This window comes from Podarcis muralis, chromosome 10 (assembly GCF_964188315.1).
Source record: "Podarcis muralis chromosome 10, rPodMur119.hap1.1, whole genome shotgun sequence".
NCBI lineage: Eukaryota > Metazoa > Chordata > Lepidosauria > Squamata > Lacertidae > Podarcis > Podarcis muralis.
Window position 1 is genome coordinate 31,334,772 of NC_135664.1, and position 25,611 is coordinate 31,360,382.

The window sequence follows — 25,611 nt, forward strand, 5'->3', positions numbered from 1 at the left end:
TATTCATAAAAAAAAAGAAACATGGGCAGCGTGACAGGTTTTGTTTTGTTTTTCAGTTGAACTGCTTTTTGGGATAGTAACAAAAATATTGTTCAACACTGAATGTTTTTGGATTGAGGTTACCAGGTCACCAGTAAATTTAAAAAAACTATTTCATACATTTTTAAATGGCACTTCAAAATTACAGCTTAGGGTTATACTTCTACACAGTGCCATTGGGATCCTTTGATATTTATGATCTACAACTGACTTACATTTTAAGTTCTATTTTCAAAAATCTTCCCCGTGATTTAAAGTAACACAAGAGATCAAACAGAAGTGGACGAGGCAAATATAATGCTTTCGTTGAAATGAAGCGGGTTCCCCCTAAGCTGTAAAGTATGTAATTAATGGTAGAAACTTCACTGGCAAGATACAGTGGTACCTCAGGTTAAGTACTTAATTCGTTCTGGAGGTCTGTTCTTAACCTGAAACTGTTCTTAACCTGAAGCACCACTTTAGCTAATGGGGCCTCCCGCTGCTACCACGCAATTTCTGTTCTCATCCTGAAGCAAAGTTCTTAACCTGAGGTAATATTTCTGGGTTAGCGGAGTCTGTAACCTGAAGCGTATGTAACCTGAGGTACCACTGTATTCCCTCCCAACAACAGGATTAGTGCATTTGTATAATAAATAGAATATTGGGGTGAACATAATTTTACTGTCACCAATTCTGATACATTTTGAAGACTGGCAGATGCTGGTAGAGTTTATTAAATATATTATAATTGTGACAGTATTGTACGTATTGATGTGTTTAATCTCTGAAAAGAATCAGAGTATTTTTTCATTCCCCAAGGGTGTCTAAATTGCTCTTGTCAATCTCACTTTTCTGAGCAAACCACATGTAAAATCTTGCATTTTTAAGTCCCTTTTAAAACAAGTGTTATCCTACTGAGAACTGAGCCAAAGAAATGAATCCTGACAAACTATTTTTGTTAGATCTCTTAGCACATTCATCAGAAAGGGAAGTGAAGAAAGAAATATAATCCCTACAGTTTTTATTTCCTTATTATTGAAAGGAGAGAGAGAGAAATGGGATTTCCTCATAAAGTTTGAGATTCAGAAATGTAGCTAAAATTTATGCAGGTTGTCCCCGCTCCCCACAAGTACAACTCCCAATTTTCCCTCCTTGTGCTGCTTCCAATGTTGTCAATTCATCTCCAGACATAAACTACCTCCATGTTCTTAGTCTGAAACCTCTCAAGGCAATTACTTTGCAGCATATTTTCCACTGGTAGCCATTGACAGTGCTGTTGCTGGAGAGATTAAGAACCTTGTTAGATCAGAGCAAAGGCGTCTCTAGCCCACCATCCTATTTCCTGCAGTGATCAACCAAATACCTTTGAGGAGCCAGCAAAGAGGACAGGGACTGATGGATCACCTTTTTCTGTTTGATGCCAGACAGTTCCATCCCTTTTTGTTGCTGTGTTTTTTTAAAAAGCTATACAAAAAGTCATGAACTTATGAAGGTCTTTGAGGATCCCATGGAGGAGGCAACAGTTATGTGCTCTCACTTGTGTTAGGTCATATTCACTTCAGGACTTGTGCCTCTTATCCAGCCGGTTCTTCAGCAAACCATGAGTCATCTCACAGATGAGCAGGCAAGCAAGCCATGGTTTGTTTCTCCCAAAGCTTATTTTGTTTTCTAGCTACTCTTGACTTGTGTTTTTGTAGCCTGACAAACAGTTGTGGCCAGGTGGTAAAACAAACCATTGTTAAGCAAGGCTGTTGGGTTTGGACATAATGCCAAACCATAGTTTTTAAAAGAAGCTATGGTTCATAAGATTAACCTGCTGGACTGAGTTTGCATATTAGTGCTTTCCTCACTAAATGTACTGGAAAATAGATTCACAATGAGACAGATTACATTTATATGGTCAATATGGATTCACTATTCTATATTTCCAAGCTATAATGCAGTCCATGCCTTGAAAGAGCAGTTGCCTTACTGACAAAGAAACTGAATAAGAAATAGAAAATGAATTTTTTAATTTTTTTTGCAGTGGAGTATTTTCTGATAGTTCAGTACAATTTTTCAGCTGATTTCATGTTCATAATGTGGATGGGGTAATATATATATATTTATTTATGCCTTTGCAGCGGACAAAAGTAAGAGGCTGCAAGTAAGGGGGATGAGCAATTGATTATCAGTATCAGAACTGGAAAGAAACTCATCCATCTTCTAGTTCTTTTGAACAATATAACTTTTCCCATAAGACAGAGATTGCTCCAGTCTTTTCATTTCAGCCTTTGAAGTTTGCCTCTTGTTGTGTGGTGAAGGATGTTCTCTTTGAGGATTTCTTCAGCACTGAACTAGTCTTCCTCCCCAAATGATAAAGGCATTCTTCTTCCAAAGTGCTGTTGTCAGTTTATAGCAATAAAGTACTGGTCCAAACCAGAAGCAATTATTAGGGATACTTTATCCTCCTGGAAGATGTGAATGTTTGTGGAAGATTATGTTCTCTGGCTCCTTTCCATTGGCTTGGCAGGAATAGAGGAATCTTTAGAGTTTATGTTTCAAGATGTTTTGTGTTGTCCAGTCATTTTGGTCTGCATCTTCTTCAGAGAGCCCAGATGACCTTGCTCTTCTCATTCTGATGTAATTGGTAGATACTCTTAGGCTATGATCCTAAATAATTACTTTTACGTAGCTGGGTAATAATGAGGCACAGTCTTTGCCATTAGTTTCTACACATAGGCTATATTGACTCCCCAGTGAGATTTTTTGGTCTTAGAACACTCTGCATGGAAGTGGCTGGAAGATATGAAACTTAATTTAGTGTGTTTCTTTATTCAAGTTTTTTTTTATGAGTCTTTTTAAAATACACTCTTCTTTCAGTTTTTCATCTTGTTTTAACTTGGTTTCAATTACCTCTGAAACAGATTGTATTCAACCTATGTTGAGATCTTTTGATGACTTTTGCACCATTTTGCTTTAAAATATTTTTAAAAATTAAGCACATTTGCAAAATACTTGTCTCTGAAAGCAGCCCCCCCCCTGTCTTTTGTATGGCATAATTTCATGAAGTCATTAGCGGCATGCTTTCAGGAAATAGTGGAGACTGGATTAGAGATTTTGATTAACATTTTTCTAATGTAATATGATTGCAGGCTCTGAGTGAATATATATATATATATATATATATATATATATATATATATATATATATATATGAGATTGAATTCTATCTTTCAAAAAAAAAAGTCATCTCATTTGCCCAAGGCCTTCTACTTCCTCAATGGAACTTCTCTTCCCTCTCCTCTCCTTGTCTGCCTCCTAGCCCCTCAATCTTCAGAAGGGGAAACCCAGAATCGATTGAGGGAGCATGGGGGGAGGAGAGAGAGAGAAAGATCCATTGAGCAAGCAAAAGTCCTTGTGTGAATAGGACAACCTTGCTGGATACAACCCTAAAGGCTGATCCACACGTCCTCTTTCCCCGTGCCTAGAAAGCGCAGGTCCAAGTGGTTTTCCTCTTGTCCCGTGCTTTCTAAGCACAGGTCTGAGCAGTTTTCAGTCCCCCCCCCCCTGCTTTCCCCTGGAAAAGCTGCTCTTTAGCGCTGATTCAGAGCAAACGCCAATCTATGGAAAACCCAATTAACATTTGCTCCAATTCAGCGGTAAATAGTGGTGTTTTTTTTCCTGGGGAAAGTGGGAGGACAAGCAGAAGTCTGGCTGATCCCTCAGTCTTTGCTGCCTTGACAGCAATCAACTACTTTAGAAAACAAGGAAGATTGCTGACTTCCCACTCTGCTCGGAAGTACCAGTTGGAAACTGCACTAGACCAATCCTTCATCTGATTCATTGGACCTCGAATGAACTTTATATCCTGCGACTATTTGGAAACAGTAGGTCTTTGCTTGGTACAACTGTGATGTGCTCAAATTTAATTTGTTCTCCTCAGTGTTCTTATTGACGAGTTGCTTTTATAGTAGGGATGGGAAAACAGTAGCCCTTCATGTCTTGTTGAACTCCAATTCCCATCAGGACCAGGCATCAGGACCAATAGCCAGGGATGATAAGAACTGTAATCCAACAACATCTGGAAGGCAGAAGGTCCCCAGTCCTGTTTCAAAGCATTAACCTTAGCGTGACACAATAGCAGTAGGTGGAGATGGTTGTAGAGATTCTCTGATACAAGATCCAAGTGTTCCTACTTTCTGGGGGTAATGCTGGTTTTACACATTTTCATACCAGAAAGAAAATGTCAGAATGGCACACCTTACTATCACCCACTGCTTTTAAAAGTGGAAGAGGTCTTTAAACACACACACACACACACACACATACACACACACACACACACACACACACACCAAGGACAATTATGCCTTTCTGGAATTTGCTTGCAACTTATTAATTTAGCTCCATGATAAAGGGACCTGTTAACGTCCTATTTGAGGTTTACGCTTTTCAAGAAATTCAAAATTTCTTTAATTTGGGGAATGTTCTACTGCAGCCTTCCCCAACTTCCAGATGTTTTGGGCTATATTTCCCACTGTCCCATACTACTTTCCAGATTAATATTTGGATAAAACTGTTCTATTGGACAGAGTGTATTAGTACACTGTTGTAGATTTGCACATTTTCAGGTTGCATAGGATTCTGTAGGCAAAAAAGAAGAGTATATTTGCAATTTGGAAACTTGCTGCTTTACCTTGCCAGCCAACGGACGTTATCATCTAGAGCTTGTTAGATCACTGACAATCCTATTTGTGATTGAAACTTTCAAAATCCTATCTGATGCAGAAATTATCACAGGTTGTTGCTGCTATTGTTCATCCTTTTGTTTTTTCCCAGGTTGGCCTTCATTCTATGATGTGATGGCTTCTGACAGAATTACATTCACTGATGACTACTCCTACGGGATGCACAGGGTTGAGACAAGCTGCAGTCAGGTCAGTTCAGACACAAAGAGGTCATTCTCATATTAAAAGGTTGCCGAAACCGTAGTGTGTGTAGTTTCTTTACATCTGAAGTTCTGCAAAATTCTTACTTGCCAAAAAGACTCATTAGGGTTGCATGACGAGCCACAGGCATGACAGCTGGTGGATAAAAACGAAAGTCAAAGTGCTAATGAGAATCTGTAGTGTTATCTAGGTTAAGCATTATTTAACAGAGCATGTATAAATGACATCAGAGGGCTGTAGCCTACAGAAATGGTCTTCCAGGAAGGCATCTCTTCAAAGTTCACCTCTGAACTCTGTTCTCTTAAGCCTAAATGCAGATAGTCTAGACGAACATTGAATTGACTCTATATCTGCAGATTCCATCACAGAGCATTTGCTGAGGATCACTAGTGACAATGCTCAGGGTATCTTTCCGGCCACCTCTACGTCCCATCTGCCCAAATAAGCAAGTGAATAATAATACCAGACACTTGTCAGTTTCCCATTATCTTTCTCATTCCGACTCCTTTCATTCTTTGTCATCACCAGCCTTCTGTGGCCTTAATGGCTCAGTCCTAACTAACTTATCAGGGGAGAAGGGTTGTTGACCTGGCAGTTAGTGGAGGAAACACTTGGATAACCTGCAGCTAGTTTCTTCCACCGAGAATGCACCAATTATAATAATAATAATAGATTTTATTGCATTAGCCGTGTGGCCATAGCATGATATACATAGAAATAACAACATAAAATGGGGGTGGGGAGGTAAAAGTAGATATCGTCCTGGGCGAATACTTAAAAAAAAATAATGGGGATAGCAAAAGTGACAGGGGATTTAAAACATCGAGTGACAGGTAGTACAAAAACAAAAAGACAAAAACTGCTGAGGCTGGAGGAGGATTGTTAAGAGGTCCTTCATCTCCTCAGATTTGTCCTAGCTCCTTGTCCTTGTACAATAAGGCTACTTGGAACTTGGTTCGATTGTGCGGCGTATCGACTGCAGCTGTGGTGTTAAAGAAGAAGTTAGTGCCGCTTTCCTCTTCATCACACTAAGCAGGAAGTTAGCTGTCATCTCGGTAATCCAACAATCAGAATCCTGCAAAAGAAGGGACACTATCCAAGGCTGGATTGGGAGATGAAGCTTGTTCACGAGAGGAGTTAGAAACCGAGATCTTTCATCTGTCCAGTTGGGACAGAAGAGCATTACATGTTCCATAGTCTCCAGAGCCGTGTCAATGCACCAATTTTAATCAGAACTTAAAGTCCGATCTCCTGCTTTGTTTGCTTTAGACCAACTGGGAATCTGGAAGAAAATTGGGATAAATGAGCTCTCTGAATAAGCAAGGGGCCAACATATTGTGTGGCCACTTTCAATTACTCTTTCCAGGAGGGTTTTTTGGGGGAAGAACTTTCAATCTGCTGCAAAACAGTGTTCAATAGGTTAGTGCCCAGCTATATCTAGATTGAAATGTTATCTGAGATCAAAGCCATAGTTGTATTTGTATTCAGTGGTATACTGCATTTAAACAGGTAAACTTTTAATCATACAGTGGTACCTCAGGTTAAGTACTTAATTCGTTCTGGAGGTCTGTTCTTAACCTGAAACTGTTCTTAACCTGAAGCACCACTTTAGCTAATGGGGCCTCCCGCTGCTACCACTGCGCCACCGCCACACGATTTCTGTTCTCATCCTGAAGCAAAGTTCTTAACCTGAGGTACTATTTCTGAGTTAGCAGAGTCTGTAACCTGAAGTGTATGTAACCTGAAGCGTATGTAACCCGAGGTACCACTGTATTTGTATTAATGTCACTTTATAATTCGATGTTTGCCTGGGATTTGTATTTTGCCTTTCACTGCAAACAAGTCCCGAGGCAGCTCACAATAATATCAAGTAGTAAATTATAACAAAACTTTTCTTACTTTTAACAACAAAAAGCCCTTTAGTGATAGCATATATTTATTGAAGATCTCTGGAATTTCTGGTGCTGTTCTGCATTTGCTATTTTTATTCTCTGTTTCTGGTTTTATACTGCGTTACGTTTTATGGTTCTGTTATATTATTTGCATATATGGCTTGCAGCTTTTATTGTAAGCCACCCAGAGAACTTTTTCTTAATGGAGGAGGGGGGCTTGAAATACAACAAATCAGTAAATAAATAAAATACAGTATTAAAACAACAGCCGGTGAATAAAAGCAGCATACCAGTATACCAGTATATGTGGCTTGTGTCCTCCCCATAGTCATTACCACACCATATAATGCATCCATTATTCAGTCATTTATTCCCATCTCCATGAGTCTAACAATATGAATCATACATCCAGCTGCAAAATGCTATTGTTTTATTACAAATCCAAATTGCATTGGGAGTTTACTTGGTTAAAGTGGAGAGCAAAATCCTTTTATTTTATTTTTTCTCCTTTTAGGGGTGGGGGGGCAGAATCCAGCAGATGAAAAAATTAAGTACACTTCCCATAAACATTCTAACACCTGTTTTGCTCCTGTGCGAACATCTTCCTTTGGAATGTCATTGATTTAGGATACAAATAAGTGCTTTGGAAGAAAATTGCCTTCCTATAAAACAAAAGCATCCTAAATATTGTCTGTGAAACAGCTTTCACGGTTTTGTTAGAAATACATCACTGTGGAAATATGAGAAAAGTCAAATATTTGTGACAAGAAAATGTTAATTGCAGGTGCACTTAGGGATTAATGTGAAATTGGTTGCACATTCTTCCTTCCTTTCCTATTCAAGGGCTATTTCCCTTGGAGACCTCTGCAGCTATTACATTGTACCTGTAGAAGCCAATAACACTGTTTAATCACAAAAAAATGGGTTGCACATTGATGTGCTGTGACTAAATCACTGGCAACCGTCTGCACAGATCTTACTTTATCTCATAGTAATGGGATTATTGTGTGTATAGTCATGGGATTATTGTGTGTATACTCTGAGAGGTGAAATATGTTCTCAGTTGGTAGACAGCTAATTTCCATATCCAAACTGGCATGTACAGTAGACAACGTGGTTTGAGAACTGAATTCAGAATATGGCACAGTAGTCATATGCTTGTCTTACCAAACCAGTGCTCAGCTCATGTCTGGCAGCTTAGCAGTGGCAGCGTAAGTGTGGGACAACTTGCACACTACACACTCATTGAGGTATTCACACAAATAGGTAAAGGTAAAGGGATCTCTGACCATTAGGTCCAGTCATGACCGACTCTGGGGTTGCGGCGCTCATCTTGCTTTATTGGTCAAGGGAGCCAGCTTACAGCTTCCGGGTCATGTGGCCAGCATGACTAAGCCGCTTCTGGCAAACCAGAGCAGCGCACGGAAACGCCGTTTACCTTCCCGCCGGAGCGGTACCTATTTATCTACTTGCACTTTGACGTGCTTTCAAACTGCTAGGTGGGCAGGAGCAGGGACCGAGCAACGGGAGCTCACCCCGTCACAGGGATTCGAATGTGTATTTGTCTGCCATTCCAGAAATTCCCTTCTGTTGTGATTCTTGCTTTGTTTCTTTATTCCTGATTGATCACTTGTTTGCCCTGGAATCATCCTGTGGTATCTTCAGTATTTTAAGTTTGCTTCACAGTGTCATGTTACTGGAGTTCAAAGGCCCTGGAGGGAAAATGCCTCGGATAACAACACCTGGGAACTCTCTTCTAAGAATTTGCTTATAGATGTACAAGGTGTTTCCCCCCAACATGAGTCACAAAAGCATTAACAAGTATTTGTAACCTGAAAGTTACATGTTTGATTAGCCAAATTCTTTTTGCCTAGCATGTGTGCATAATTCTTTGGATTCTTCTTCCATGACCTGAGCTGACTTCAAAAGCTGTTAAAAAGTTTTTGCTACAAGGAAAAGATAAAGCCCGTGCAAACTTGCTCCTTTCTGGCCTTGTGGGCTCACTCTTGCACCCGCCTTTTATTTCAGTTGCCAGTCTTTTTTTAAAAAAATGTTTAAATAATTTTATTATGAAGAATTCAAATCATTAAACACATTTGCATGCATGTATGCATGCATGCACACACCCGTCAATATTATGTGAATTCATTTAAAATTAAACACATAATTCAGTATGTTCAGTCTTAAACACCAATCGTCAAAATCTTTCCACCTTTGATTTTTTTAAAGATTATGACCAATACTGATGCATTTACTTGAACAATGCAAAATGGGCAGACCACCTCAGTTTTATCTGGACTGAGCTTCAGTTTGTTGGCTCTCATCCAATCACGGCAAAACAATGGTCCAGCACATCCACAGCCTCACCTGCAGATGTAAAGGAGAAGCAGAGCTGTGTGTCATCAGCATATTGTGGACAATGTACTCCAAAACTCTGAATGACCCCACTCAGCAGTTTCATGTAGATGTTAACTTGGTTGGCCTAATAAAGGTATTGCTATAATAAATATTTTGGATTTTTCCCCCCAAGAGTGTTTAGTCAGAATATGTTGTTCAGGCCTCAACCTGCCTTTTGGCATGTTCAGGTTTTGATACCACAACTTAGCATTGGTACTTCACATGCCTTGGTGACTCTAAGCCTGCATGATAAGCACATTCTCTTTTCAGATGTTGGCATCAAACTGTACATGTCTGAAGTCCATTCTCTTGGATGACAGCTTATATTTTCACATTACTAGCAACTGGAAAAAAGGCAATGGTTGACCCTCAAATGCTTTACCTCCTGATGAAATTTAAACTTCAAAATGAAGCCTGTATCTGTGACTCTCAAAGAGAAGCCCGTATACTATTACAGGTTGTTGTTTTTAAAAGTGTTTTCATTATACTTCTTGATACTTACTAATGAATACAAATTATGCTCTTCTATTTCAGTGTGGTGCTCACCTTGGACATATTTTTGACGATGGGCCTCGTCCATCCGGCAAACGATACTGCATAAATTCAGCTTCATTGTCTTTTGAGTCTGCAGACAAGAACCATGCTGGAGAAGGAAGCATCAGTGTGACTTCTGCCCAACCGGACAAGACAGAGCTGTAGAAGAAAGATAGTTTCTCACAAAGCTTATTTTCCTAGGTGACTCTTAAAGAATGTTATTCTAAATTGCCTTCTACCTTATATGTTTTAAAAAAACACAAAACCTTTTAGGGATATTCTGCACTATCAGTTTTTTTGTGTATCAAAATGAGGCCTTGTGTGTGCCAATGTATTTTTGTTATATAATCACACTTAAATAATTGTCAACTTACATGCAGTGGGGAACCTCATAACAAAAGGGTATTTAGCACTATGGGTTATTAATCTCCACTTAGTGCTTTGTTAAAACAGGTTTGAATAATATCCCTCCTCCTTTCTGAGGGAGCAGGCTGTAGTTCATTCATTGCAGAACTGTAGTGTATATACAGAAGTCTCTTAATATCTCATTACTTCAGTGATTTTGTTCTGATTTACATGACATGTGTACCCGACCATCTTTCCATTTGACACATCACCCAACCTCCATTATGGAAGTGTGTGTGTTGGTTAAAAAGCAGTGGGTCACATCCAGCCCATCCTTTTGCTGTGATAGGGCCAGCTGGAGTGGATAGCAGGCCTTTGCCCCTGAGTCTGTTCCTTCAAGTTGCGATGAGTATTTAAACGAATGTGGATGGAAACCTGTTTGTTTCAACCAGTAGCAACCATCACTTTTACAGGCCTGGTCTATCAGCCAGAAGTGGGTGAAAGCGAATAGTAGGTCACTTGTTTTACTATGCCCCTAATGAGGGTCCTGCAAAAACAAAACATCAACGAGCCAAAGAGGATTCACAGTGTAGCATGAACTAGTTGTTTTGTGGGTCGCGCTTTGGAGCATGCAGTAATGTTGCTAATTACTGCTCCACTTTCAGGTTTTGTCCTGGGAAAGTGAATGCCTCATTGAAGAGGTACAAACTTCCCTACAATTCCCCCTTGCAATGTTTGGACAGGCATTAGAAGGGATGCAGTTCCCTTTCTTTCAAGCAGTTTCAATGTGCAATTATAAGCACCAATTGGCTGTGCCTTCTCATGTGCAAATTTACAGCAGTGTGCTGCTTGAAGAACAACCTTACTATTTTCCAGCTTGTATGTGTGCTCAGTCTTATTTTCTGAGCACATGTGTGTACAGGAAATGCACAAAGCCGACAACCAAAACATTAAGAAATGCAGCAAGAAGTAGACATGTCCACGAAGACTGAAGAGTTTTAAGTGGAAACTTGTCCCAAGCCCTTTAGTGAGATCAGATTAGACATTTTTAAGCCTTCTAAGGATATGACCATCTACTTTGTGCTGAAACTTCCTTTTTTACACTGCAAGAAAACTGTCTATAGGTAGTGTGTGTGCATATATATATATGGTTGAAGCAGAGAATAGCTGTATTTTCTAAACTTGATACAAGTACTGTACTGTTTAAGAAAATTTTGTTGTAGAATATTCAATTTCAATATCAATAGCAAACATACTACCTGACATATCTAACACCGAAGTCCTGTACAATAGGTTGAAATTACTACCTTCATAGCCTTATAGCTCAAAAGTGAGAGAGAAAATGTATTGAAGAATAGACAGATGTAGAACTTCAGAATGCAACCATATGCATAAGAGAACAATTACTCCTGTTAGCATCACTGTTCATGTATGCAATTATGTACTTTCAAGTTTGTGCAGTCCTTCCTTTACAATGGCAGAGAATTTTCTATGCTTCATGTCATTCTTTTGCTTATTTCCCTCTCCCAAAGGGCTGTTTCTGTTCCTTGCCTTTGTTGGAAGAGAAGTGAGTTTTCTCCTATCACATTTTCTGCCATAAATCTCTAATATGCAACATTTGTAAAAACGTGGAGCCTACATGCATTTTGCTTTTCAGATCTCTGCTGTAGTTAAGGGTTATCGAGTTTCAGCATATTTCTGTCTTGCATTAAAGAAATATATTACTAAAACTTCAATGAGCAATAATGCCAGCTGTCCATCGGTAGATTTATATTTGCAGGATATGGAATGCAATGAACTGAATCAATATGGCTAGGTGTATGTGATCTATAAGAGTGGAACACTGTTAGCAGAAGAAAGCCATTGTTCTTTCTCTGTACGGAACACTGGGCAACATTTTTCACTATTAATGCTAGTAGGGGATATAAGTATGACTGGTATTGCAAAACTCAAATGCAGGTCATCTTGTTTATGTCCTTGGCAGAGGATCTCAGAAGGTGAGCACAATAAATAAGCAGGGAGCCCATTGCTTGGACTTCATTCTTTGTATTGTATGGGTGCGTGCAACTACTGAATACAAATTATATAAGAACAGAGAACTGTATTTTATAGTATCCAATCTATATTATATAGAGATTTGCAGAGCTTAATATATAAATATCAAAAGATACTTGGGAAAAAAGTGAAAAATAAAAGTATTTTATTCATTTTGGGAAAAAATCGAACTTTTCCTCAGAATTATGGTTTGCTTTTGAGACAATAGTGTTGGATTTTTCAACGAAGGGTATCTTTTAATATATTTCTTGTACGCTGGGTATATAATAAAGTTAATTTATAAATAAATGCCTCTGTTTTTAATGGTTATGATATTGTGCCTGCAGCTGCGTTGTTCCCCAGCCCCTTTCCTCACCTGTCAGTAGCAGTGACACATCAACATTTGAGCTCCAGCATCCTTTCCAAGATGAATAGGTGGAGCAAAGGGATAAAGCACACCCAAGTTCCCTGCATGTGGTTATGACCCTGGGAAAATATTTTCAAGGATTCAGATATAACTTAGGGGAGGGAGCACTGACAGAAGTACTCAGCCTCCACCTTAGCAAAAAGACAGAAAGAAAAAGATCTTAGCTTTTTGTGTACGCTATTGTGATCTTTGGGTCTGTTCCATAAAGATAGCACATTGCTTACTAAAAGGAAGTCTTGCCAAAGAAGTTCTAAACTACAGCTGAATAATTTGGCTAGAGATGTTTTCTTGCGGATTGGTGTCTAGGGAAACAGATTTGGAATGCCCTATTGTTTGCAGATAAGCTCAGTTTGAGAAATCAGCAACACAAAAATTGGGTGAAAGGGGAGCTTTTGTGGTGGTCTCAACTCAGCTGTCATGTTGACATTCCCTGAGAACTGCTGGTGCATCCATTAAGTTGTTAATTGTCAAATATTAGGAGGACTATCTAGGGGCATCGAGGGGCAGTGGGTGCAACCGATGATGGGAATGCCAGGAGGCGGTCTCGCTTTTGTATTGTGGTACAACTTCTTAGTAACAGTTCTTGCACAGGAGATACTGGAGCATGCTTGCCTCTATCGACAAAGAATCTTTATACAACCCTTTGTGCTGCGTACATGCTATTTAAAAAGGACATAGTTGCATTTTCATATTATGAGAAACTCTGCAGCCATGCACAGCAGATAGAGTTGTATCCAACTATGTTATACCCAGAGTATACCCACTGAAATTCATAGATCTAGGTTAGTAATGGCCATTATTTTCAAAGGATCTGCTCCTAGTGGAACTACCATTGGATACAACCCAAAGAGGGGTATTCAACTATTGCGTCCCGTGTCAGCACACTGATTTCCACTTGCAAAATGGGATCCCCCTCTTCTCCCCAAACATGCCATGCAACCTACCCAAATCTGCTCCATGGGGTTGGTGGAGCCCCTAGAACAAATGATAAAGGAATGGGGGGGGGGGGGCTTCCATTATACAATGAGAAATCCTTGTACCAGCAGAATGAGAGACAGCACTATCGTGGATGATTCTTGCATGGATGATGCACTTGCTATATTTGTGGGAAGCAACCATGTAAAATTCTGAATGCACAATCCAGTAATTCTGCCCGGGGATTTTAAAGGAGATGCGTTTGAGGTTGATCCATCTGATCACCTCTTTCAACAGCCTGAAACCTTGGCTGTTACCTGACTAGTTTTCAGAAGCAACAAGCTTTATCTTATGAAATAAAATCTCTTCTGCCTATTTTTCCCAAAGAAGATACTTTTTATCATGGATTAAAACCCCCAAAATGGGCCTTTGGACAATGCCGTTGCCCCCCCCCCCACTTCACTGGAATTGTAGAAGTGATAAAGTGGAGTTTATTGTAGGGTTACCAGACGTCCCCGTTTCCCGGGGACAGTCCCCGGATTTGTGAATAAGTCCCCGGACAAATTCCATCCCCGGAATGTCCCCGGGAAAAGCAGCAGTGGCAGTCTCAGCAGCCCAGAGCAGTTGGCTCTGGCTGGCTTCAGGAGCTGCTCAGAAGTCCCCATATGGTGGTGGTGCAGGGGCTCTAAGATGCAGCTTCTGGGCTGCCGCCACCTTCCCTGACCCCAGCAACTAAGCTGTGAAGGAGGCTTCATGCTGCCTATCGGAGCAGCCTCCTAACTCCTACTTGCGTGCAAGCAGGAGTGGGGCAGGGATGTCTCAGCTGTGAAGGGAGGCTTCACAGGAGGGGGCAGAGATCTCTCAGTTAGGCAACGGGAAGCCTCCCTTCTCAGCTGAGGGATCCCTGCCCCTTCTGGCTTGCACGCAAGTAGGAGTTGGGATGGGGCTGCTCCGAAAGGCAGTGTGAAGCCTCACTTCCCAGCTGAGGGATCCCTGCTCCCTCCTGCTTGCACACAAGTAGGAATGGGATTGGGGCTGCTCCGATGGGAAGGGAGGCATCGCACTGCCCGAGCCTTGCCACAGCTGCTGCTCTCGGCCCTCCTCCGCCTTCCATGCCTGACCCACCACCACCACCAAAGAACCAACAACTCAGGGGCTGCCCAGGCTCATGGAGAAAGGAGATAGAAGCCTCGGAGGAAGGGGAAATGTGGCGGTTGAGGTCAAGGTGGTGGCCACCCCTCTGCCACTGCCATTGCGGCAGCATCAACATCCCAAACATGTAGTAATTAATTAATTAAAGTGTCCCCGGGTTGATTGAAAAAAACTCTGGTAACCTTAGTTTATTGACTCATATTGTTACAAGCAGGAAGGTCTACTATCAATTGCTCTCCCTAAAGAACACCGAAATTCCTTTGTTCCTGGAAGAGAGATTAAAGCTTAAAAGCCCACTTTCAAAATAGCCTTGTTTATGTTACTCAGGTGAGGCTCTCCTGGCCATAAGGTCACAAGATGCCAGACCCTGTTTACATTTTAAAATGACGGCAGGCACGGTGGGCGTCGTCAGATCACTGCATCCAAACAAACAGGATGTCCTAAACCAAACAGTGACCTGGCCAAAGGGCAGTTTTGTCCATCCCAACTGATACTCTGGGCAAGATAGGGAGCAATTCCAACTACTGAATGACGTACATAGAATGTGAAAAATAATTGGCATTTTCAGTCCATGAGAGTGATGTGGAGCAACAGTGTGTATTTGCCTGTTGGAGACATTTTACAACCATGGTCAATTACTGAAAGTTAGGTTGAGCATAAAAGGCTGGTGAGTTTCCCCTAGTGATAAAACACCAGAAAGAAGTAATATATCATTGCACTCACTATATGCCATAAAAATAGGAGTCACTATGGCTGCAATCCTACACATACATATCGGGGCATAAGTCCTATTAACTCAGTGTGGCTTGCTTCTAAGTAGAAATGTCTAGAATTGCACTGTATAAGATAATAACAATTTAGACTTGTTTTCCCTATTTTGTTTGCTTTTTAATGTAAAAAATATTTAGGGCCTTTCTAGCTGATCAATTCAAAGCACAAGCTCAGTTGCAGATTCTTTTTGCTGTGGAGGTCTTCCTCCAGAAAGTACTCCTGCCGTGGTGAGTGGGGAGAGGAGAACATTGTCCCCCCCCCCAGTAGTACCTCTTTTCAAGCATGCTAAACATGCAAATGGTGGAAGGCGTGACCATTGGGCAGGATGCATGGCTAGCCAACAGAGCAACATGGCCCGTCTCAGGAAAGGGGGGTGTCATTGCTCTCAGGCATAATCCCATTGTCCTTTGAATGCATATGGTGTGCCGTCTAACCCGCCCCCATGTGATGGAACTTTATAGGAACTAGCTTTTATAGTCATTTAACATATGCTTGTTCCAGAGAACACCACTGTTCCTTATTATCTTTTGTGATGGATACATACTGGTTGCTAAACTCCCAGCATCACCACCCTTTTTGTGGTAAGATGCAGCTGTACCTCTTGCCTGTAGGGAATCTATGCATTGCTTTTTTAAAAGCTTGTGGTTGGGTTTTATGTTTCCTTTCTTCTTTAGGTCAGGTCGTTTGTTTCCAGGAGAAATGTATCGCAGTCTGGATGAGTACAGTTGACCAGCTTTCCATGTGGGAAAGGTTGCCCGTTTTCTCAGGGTGTGCTTGTTTGCAGCAATCAGGCAGCTCGCACCTGGTTTTCAGCTTTTTCTGTGGTTGCTATTGCTCTGCAACTGGTTTCGTTGCTAAGGGATAAAGACCTTCCTTCAACCTAGTCCCTCAAAGCATTGCTGTGCTGGGTTGGGTACTTGCATCTCAGTGGTCCTTGACCTTATTCCACATGGCTGGGAAGAGCCCGGATGGAGGAATGGAAGGAGCGGGGCAAGCTTTCTACAAAAAATTCAGACCTCTGGCAAGAGTGACCTGTTCTGCTCCTGGAAGTGCGCTAAGGGTAGGGCAAAAACAACAACAACTATTATTATTATTATTATTATTATTATTATTATTATTATTATTATTATTATACCCTGCCCATCTGGCCGGGTTTCCCCAGCCACTCTGGCTGGCTTACAGCATATCTAAATAAAAAATAAAAACATCAAGTGTTAAAAACCTCCTAATACAGGGGTTCCTTCAGATGTCTTCTAAAAGTTGTGTAATTCTTTATCTCCTTGACATATGAAGGGAGGGTGCCACTACCAAGAAGGGTGGCAGAGAGAGAGAGAGAGAGAGAGAGAGAGAGAGAGAGAGAGAGAGAGAGAGAGAGAGCAGGTGTTGCCTTGCACCAATGCTGACACAACAAATCGTCCCTGAGGGCATGCAGCTCTCCTAAGTAAAAGGTTTTCCAACCCCTGCTGAAGAGGCCACAGTGTAACTGGAAAGTGGAATTCTAAAAGCACGATTGGATGGGTGGACGGATGCATTGTTGGGTGGCGCTGTGGTCTAAACCACTGAGCCTCTTGGGCTTGCTAATCGGAAGGTCGGCAGTTCGAATCCACACGACGGGGTGAGCTCCCATACTCGGTCCCAGCTTCTGCCAACCTAGCAGTTCAAAAGCATGCCAGTGCAAGTAGATGGATAGGTACTGTGGCAGCAGGAAGGAAACAGCATTTCCATGCAATCTGGCACTCATCACAGTGTCCCGTTGTGCCAGAAGTGGTTTAGTCATGCTGGCCACTTGACCTGGAAAGCTGTCTGTGGACAAATTCCGGCTTCCTCAGCCTGAAAAGCAAGATGAGCACCGCACCCCATAGTCCACGGGTACACAAGTCCTTTACCTTTACCTTTACCTACCAGATCTTTGTTTACAGACACAGATGGTTAATCTGTTCTCACTATCCTAAAAGTGTATTCAGACTGATAACGGTGGTGTTTCAAAGAGGTCTGCAATGACATTTCCTGCTCACTTTGCAGGAGTCCTTTTTCTGCCATGAAACATGTATTCACAATGCCTAGATGATTGGGCTGCATTCAACAAAGTCATCCTGTCTGTGCAAGGGCCTTTTGCCCACACAACGGGACTTCCTCTTCTTCTCCCTGCATGCCCCTCATGCACCACAAATCTATTCCAGAGGGTAGAGCGACTCCCCAGAACAGGGGTGGGGAGACAGTGAGGAGAGAAGGGGAGGTAGTCTCATTGCATAACTGAAAGTCGTTGCATGAACAGGATGGCTTTGTTGGATATAGCCCATTGTTTTTAAGCCTTTGAAGTCACTTTTGCCTGTATAATTCTTCACTTTAAAAAGAAAAAAAAATCTCATAACACATGCACATACAACCTTCTTCTCATAGAACACAAGGATCTCCTGGAACTGTAAAGTCAGAAACATTCTCATTATTGAAATGTGAAAGCATTCCAGGTTGCCAGATGAAATGACCCCCCTCCCTTTCCTTGTATGCTGTTCTGGGGGTTCTCTCACCCCACCTCCGCCGTTGCCAATGCCAAGTGAAAAGAAGCAGGAACATGCAGAGAGTTACAGCGCCTGCTGTGGCCGTAGAGACATGTTTTGTTGCAGGTAGGGCAGATGAAGGCATCTCTCTCCAAGCATTGTGATTGTTTTCAGTCAAGCTGAAGGCTTGGGAAAGCAACAGGGAGAAAAATACGCCAAAGAGAGTAGGGGCGAAACACAGCCCTTTTTCACATCATTCTTTATAGGGAAGGCGGCCAAGGATGATCTGTCATCCTGGACAGTGCCAAAAAGCTCCATTGAGCTAGTGCATGGGCTTCTGTTAGCGGGACTTCCTCCTTGAATCTGGACCTGTACCTTTAAATCATGTTTAGAACACATTCTTTCCCTCAAAGAATTCTGGGCACTGAAGTTTTCTCCTCAGAGTTGCGATTCCCAGCAACTCTTAACAAACTACAGCGCCCACAATACCTTGAGGGAATGAATATGCTTCAAATGTGCTTTAAAGGGCTGGCGTGTACACACAGCCTAAATTACCGTATTTTTTGCTCTATAACACGCACCCAACCATAACACGCACATAGTTTTTAGAGGAGGAAAATCCGTAGGCATGCCACCCGTAGGCATTTCCTCCATAACATGCACAGACATTTCCCCTTACTTTCTAGGAGGAAAAAAGTGAGTGTTACGGTGCAAAAAATACGGTAATTGCACTTAGTTTCTATTGAAATCAATGTGAAAAGTTAGCCATGGCTTTAAGTCTTATTGATCCGGATCCAACCCATTTGCTGCCGGTTATGTCAGAAACACAATTTTAAAGGTAAGACCTAGACATTTCTTTCCAAAATGCACCATGCTTCCCTTTGTAATATATAATCGCAATATGTTTACCATTATGCAGAGAAAACTCTGAACGTTACTGCACTCTGCTCAGGAATCAAACAGCTTGTTTTTATCAGGGTCAGGAGAGTAAGGAGCCAACTGCAAGAGGCTTGTAAAAGACCAAATCTGGGATTGTTTACAAGGTAATACATTGAGATCCCCTAGAATCAGCTGAGGGAATCGCTGCCTTAAAAGGCTAGACATGAGGTAAGAACACACTTTTTGAGGAATAGGATAACTTAGGCTTTTATGTTGCCTCCAAGCTGCAAAATATTTTTCAGCTCAAGATAGTATTATTACTTCAGAACCTCTGAGGGAAATTGCCAGCTTTATTTAAAGATATGCATGAAGAATTGTACTGTGAAATATTTCATTTTTGGCTGTTTTCAAAGCTAATTCCAAAGAACTAAAATGTCAGCCGCAAAGATGTACAACATTTTTCAAGAAGCCCGGACCAATGTTTTCATAAAAAAAATAGTCTGTCCTTCATAACCACTGTTATTGAAAAGACCTCCCAAGGTTGCATAGACATACTTTAAATACTTTCTGAAATTCAATCTAATATAATTTATACATTAGGACTCATTCATAATCTTGTATTAAAAACCTATGCAATTTTCATGAAATATATCTGCTGTTTAATCATGAATGCTGATTTTTGAACCACAGTGCTCTTTTTTTCCTTAACACCCTTCCAACAGGTCTTAAAAAACCCCCAAGAAGAAATAACAGTTTAAATTTTAAATAAACATTTCTGGAAAAATAACGTCCTTAAAAAGAGGCTGTAATCTTAATTTACTGCTCTTTTGAATGTGCCACAGAGTCCTTGGTTGTGTGAGTACATTAAAAAACCTCTTGCTTTATATGGACTGCAGGCACACAAATCCATTTGTAAAGAATCTGCAAAATAGGGTAGAAATTATATGATGTTATTTAGACAAGAATTAATCTGAACAAGCATATGATCTAAAAAATATTTAAAATATCAGTACATTATCCTTTACTGAAGTTATTTGAGCTTTGAAAGAAATTAAGCCCATTTTCCTCAGTACTTACAAATTAGGTCTTATTTTTAAAAATATCAGAGATCATCTAAACCTAATAATTGTGTGGCACAATTCTCCACATGTTTATTCAGTGTTGTTGCTGTTGTTGTGATGATGATGATAATTTTCTGTTCCCTGCCCAGCCACTCTGGGCAGCTTCCAGCATAAAATAACAATAGCAACACAACAGAACATCACACATTTAAAATTTCCCTATACAGGGCTGACTTCAGATATCTTCTAGAAGTCAGAAAATTGTTTATTTCCTTCACATCTAATGGAAGGGCGTTCCATAGCATGGGTTTCTTCTTCTCCTTTGGCAATCACTTGTAGCCGAGTAAGATGGTCTTTCATAAACACTGTTTTAACAGTGAGTCCGTAAGTGACTGTGGAGGCCAGTTCTGGATCCGCACGTCCTTCCACAGTGGGGACATAGGTTTCCGGGCGGGAGTTGATCATGGTGAGGGTTTGCCAAGCGTGCCTTCCTCTTAACACGTTTCTCCCTTTCGTCCTGAGTTCGAGCATCTTCAAACCCCATGACAGCTTTGGTAAAGGCTGTTGTGAAGAGTGGGCATGACTACTGAGAAAGCCCTCTGCCTGGTTCCCTGTAACTTCACTTCTTGCAATGAGGGAACAGCCAGAAGGCCCTCAGAGCTGGACCTCAGTGTCTGGGCTGAATGGTGGGGGTGGAGATGGTCCTTCAGGTATACAGGGCTGAAGCCATTAAGGCTTTTGAAGGTCAACATGTTTCCACAATACTTCAAACTTTTAATTAAGACCATAATATACCAGCCAGTTAACATCTGGATCTAGAAAATGATATTTTCAGGTGGATCTGGCTTAGGCCACAATTATTTTTTCCTTGACATTGCTGGGTTTCTAAATGGAGGTGGCTGTTACTCTAATTATCTAATCCCAGCAAGCTGCTATTTGCTCATTTGTCTTAGTGTGAAATTCCCTACATAGCATAAACCCAGATCTGAGAAGCTGAAAGGTAAATGGAAACTTCATGCTCCAACCTTCTTTTCCCACAACACAAATGTTGTTGGGTCTTTAAGTTCACTGCCAGAGTTGTTCAGGAACTCTCTAAGGCTAAATTAATTGAGAATATATATACACACACACACATATATATATGCAGTGTGCCATGTGCTTGGCTTTGCATTTTATTATTTTTTAAAACAAGTAACTCCAACCAGTCCTTTCACACAGACACATCTTAATTTTTTTTTTCATGCAATGTTTACCGTGATGTCCAAATATGACATAGTTTCTGGTTTGACTCTTATAGCTGCTTTTCCCTCATGGCTCAATTCCATGGCAGTGTAAGAATTCAAAAAACATGTGAGATTTCAAGGAAAGATCTATGCTGGCACCAGAGGACAGATCAAGAAGGTTGTTCTTGTTATCCCTCCCCTCCCCTTCCAACTTGGTTTCTGTTTGCGTTAATGGGAGCAATGAGGGAAGGAGCCATAGATAGGGGAAGGCAAAAATGCTCTGTGAAGCTGCTGGTGCAAACACGGAACTCCTGAATATGTGTACAGAAGAATGCAACTGTGGCCTATTTAAGTTGATCAGAATGGTCCTTTGGTTAAGTGTCCTGAGCCCCGGTGTACCCAAAGATAAGTCCTGGGCAACACTGGAGAGTAGTCGGACAGTCCAAACAGCCAAATACCAGTCCAGGTCCAATGAGCAAGGTCCAAAGTCAATCTGCAAGGTCAGGTTCCTGCCTCTGCAGAAGATCCAGGGTTGAAACACCCAGGATCAGTCCCAAAGTCCCAGGCCAGTGGAATTCCTGAAGCAGCCAATCCATGGTCCATCAACAGAGAAAGTTGAGCAGACACAGAGTTTCTGCCTTTGCTTCCTTTTTCTCCTTCTCAGTCTTGATTGCTACACCTGAGTTGGCTTCAGCTGAGCAGCCACACTGTGGAGACTTGATGAAGCAGGTGATCCTCATTTGCCTTGAGCCTAATCAAGCTGAGTGACCACAACCTCCTCCCAGACCTAATGAGTCCAGTGATCTCCACCTGGTCCAGTAGTGAGCTGGGCTGCCTCAGTCTCCTGCCCTGCACTTCCTTTCACCTTAGAGCCCACCATGTCTGGGAAGATGTGGACATGTCTGGTCCTGGTGCCTTCCCCTAGCTCCTGTGAACTATCAGCTGCCCCTTTGATGTCTTCTGATGTCCTGTGAGTACCTCCTAAGTCCCTAACCTCCCTTTCCCCATTTTCAGCTTGTTGCTACACCCCTCTCCAAAATCCTCTTCCCCTTCCTCTGTGCTCTGTCAGTTCATGACATTAAGGGTGGTTGTATGGGCATGAATCTGAGTGCATGATTTTGCACTTGCAACAAATTGCTTGATGGAATATGACTATATTGGTGTTTTATAGCTTGCTGTTATTTGGTGAAGTGAACAATGTGAATACAGAACCCTTTGTTTCAAACTTTTAAATGCCACTTGGCAAGAACTGGTATATATAAGAACCTTTTTTCTTTTCTTTGCTCTCTTTGCTTCTCTTGAAACACCGTACCAGCACTTTATGCCATTATTTCATTCTGGTTGAGTCTTTAAAGAGTGCAATTCAAACCAAGGATTGTTTAATAGCAGGAGGGTTTGAGTGGTGAACAGTTTGTCAATTGGCCATTTAAATCTTTTTTTAAAAAAACAACAACAAAAAAACCCAGCAACAACAGGTCTACGTTTTATTGACATAAAATTGCTGGAACTGCAGTACGAAGACAAAAGTGACAGGAGAATTTACATAACTGGGATTGCAGTTATTGTGCAGAACTATTTTAATCCTTAATGTTATTTGATTCCATAGTGGGGGCAATGTACAAATCATTTCATGCTATGTTCATGCTATGCCAAGTGCAGACTTCAGCGATTGCCATAAGTCAGGAATGGTGGTTTTTTTTGTTTTTACTCAAAGGTTGCCATTCATACAACTCTCCTCGTAGACAATTAAACTGGAGTAAACTGTGTGCAGTGTGAGTCCCATATGTATCCTACAGCAGCAGCTGGGAGCTGCTGGAGGGGCAGATTTCTGAGATATTTCCCACCCTTTCTGGCTAGTTACAGGGAAAAGGTTTGGGGATGGATAACGCACTGCTGAGTTTTTAAACTTTGTTTTAGAATTCTAACCCTATCATTTTGTGATGGCTTGGGGTAGGCTAATGAATTAGTAGTTATTTAATCAATACATCTATATCTCTCATTTTGCACCAAAAGTACTTCAAAGCTACTAACCTTAAAACCAAAGCAAACCAGGGCTCTGTACATACAGTACATTTGAAAGCAGATTTGAAGCCTGTATTCCTTCCCAAAGAATCATGAGAATTGCAGATTGTTAAAAGTGCTGAGAATTGTATACAGTTCCTAGGATTTTGTGGGTGTGTGGTTTGAATCTGCTTTAAAATAGGCAGTGTGGCCTCCTGACGGCCAGACAGAAAGTCACAAAATGCAACTCTATGTAGTTTGCTAAAGGTGCTTGGAATTGTCTGGTAATACGAGTCTTGTGATATGTCTCCCGATCTTCCAAGGAGTTTGAACTAAAGAAAGTGAATAGTGAGTCAGCAGAAAGGCTGCAGATTTTGGAGGGTCCATCAGAAGTTTTGGAATATTCTAGGTCACCAGGTCTACCTGGAGGACAGAAGTTCTTATGTTTCCCATGATGATTTCCTCTTTTTTTGACATCATCAAATGCCAAATTCTTCTTTTTTAAAAGTCTCTCTTTAGTAGGGGGGGGGGTGCCCCTGCTTTGCTGGTGCCCTAAACATGCACTTAGTCTGCTTATTGGGAAGTCCAGCACTGGCTGGAGATCTTTAAAAGTTTAGGGCTGAAATGGCCTGTGCCGGATGCGGATGGTAAGAGTTACAGCTTCCCAAAATCTGGAGGGCACCACGTTGGCAAAGGCCATTCCAGGTTGTCAGAGCCTCTTTGTTTTCATCACCAATTCTGCTATTTTCACATTGGAGCAGCAGCAGCAGCAGCATTACTCGAAACAAGCTCTGCCCTCCAAAACCCCCGGCTGCGCTTCCAAAGTTTCACCTAATAAAAAGTGAGGCCAGGGCAAGCATTACACATTCAAGAGCTTTACATTTAGGCCTCAGATTTCACGTAGGTTCAACTTTGAGATTCCGCCCTACCAGAGAGTTTGGAAAGGGTGGCCTTAAGATGTACACACACACACACACACACACAATAATAATTAAAATGTGCATGTTTGGCAGCTGACTCCTATGACCTCATTTTCTTCTCTTGCAAGGGACCAGCTAAAAGGAAGACAACACAAGCCTTAGCCCTTGCTCTTTCAAAGATGATCAATAGGTTTCTTTTTTTATGATGCGGCTTAGGGTCCTGCTAAGTGAAGCAGGAACGGTTCCTGCATGGTCATAGTCTACATTAAACACTAGCTTTATGGCAGAGCGGTTTCCCCCCCTTTTTCTTCTTTGACTAGGCTGCTTTCAATCAAATTCTTTCTGCAGAGGCCAGCCTCAAGTGTAGCTCGGAGCATGGAACAATGAACACTAGTACACACTTGTGTAGAGTGTTCTGAGCAAGGGATATAAATCACCAAATGTCATGTTCATACCTGACCATGCCAGCATTGTATTTACTTTACACTTCTGGAATCTGGGCTTGATGTTTCCTCAGCAATGGCTGGCTTGTGCTGGAGAATCAAAGGACCAAGTCACTTGGGGCAGTGTTTTTAACTGTTTTTATCAATGAATAGCTTTATTCCAGCTGGCAGGTATTTGAACTGATTCAAGCAAGCAATCATGCAGTACATTGCAAGAGGAGGAAAGGGGTTTCTCTCTCATCTGACAGACTGCCCTGCAACTGGGGAGAAGGGGTTGCCTTATATGGAGGCAAATAAATGTTCCGTCTAGTCCAGGACTGTCAAACCTGAATGGCCCATGCAAACATATTTCCGAGCCCTAGTTCATGAGTATGCTTAATTGGAATTGCCAGAGATTCCACAGAGGGTTTCTATAATAGTATCAAGTCACACACAAGAGTTTTACTCCACATAACTAGATTCTGAGCTCTGACATATTTTCACCCAAATTGGCTTGCGTTCCTGCGTGCAGAATTTGAAAGCAGATGACATACAAGGCGGCCACATCTTGGCACTTCCCTGGATCTGAGAAATAGGTATCAATGAGTCCTTGGGAGAATTAAGGCTAATAAAGCACAACAGGTGGAGGAAAGAACCAATGAGAAAGGAGCAGGAGGCTGTAAGTTTTCTGAGGTGGTTTTGTTTATTGGTTTTAGCACGAGTAGCTCCATGGGGTTCAAGTGATCATCACTGTGGACGACATCATCTGCCATGTTGGCGCCATTCTGCGTCCACCCTTGAATTGGCTGGTTTGTTTTTCCTTCCTGTTTGTGGTGGTAGTGAGGACTTCAAAGGCTGCCACAAGGAAAACACACATGAGGAGAGAGCTGGGCTTCTCCTGTTCCTAGGGAGGAGCGGCCCGGATGGAAAGTTTCCAGAAGAGCACTGTCATAACCAGACAGGTTTTACAATTAACAAAAGGAATGTAGTGAGAAGAGCACTGGAGGATCCCCCCCCCCCAGGTTCTTTCTGCAAAGGCATTCACAGTGGGTGGCTTAATTTAACAAGGGGGGGTTGGGGGGGGGCTGGGAAGCTATCAAGTGTCTTTGCTACCAGTATATCACAGCTTAAAGCTAACAGCATTATGTTCTTGCTTTGTATACTGTAGCTCCCAAACAGTCGCCTGCAGAA

At 41.6% G+C, this 25,611-nt stretch overlaps 1 protein-coding gene across 4 annotated transcripts in view; it reads left to right on the forward strand.

Annotated features, from left to right (window-relative positions):
* The window catches only part of MSRB3 (methionine sulfoxide reductase B3), a 61,464-nt gene extending 49,004 nt beyond the window's left edge, over window positions 1–12,460 (forward strand). For all 4 annotated transcript variants that reach the window (XM_028745536.2, XM_028745532.2, XM_028745535.2 and 1 more), the window contains 2 exons: window positions 4,840–4,937; window positions 9,773–12,460. In XM_028745536.2, coding sequence (XP_028601369.2) covers window positions 4,840–4,937; window positions 9,773–9,937 — 263 coding nt within the window. In that variant the 3' untranslated portion in view covers window positions 9,938–12,460. The remainder of the gene's footprint in view (window positions 1–4,839; window positions 4,938–9,772) is intronic.
* The last annotated feature ends 13,151 nt before the right edge of the window (window positions 12,461–25,611 follow it).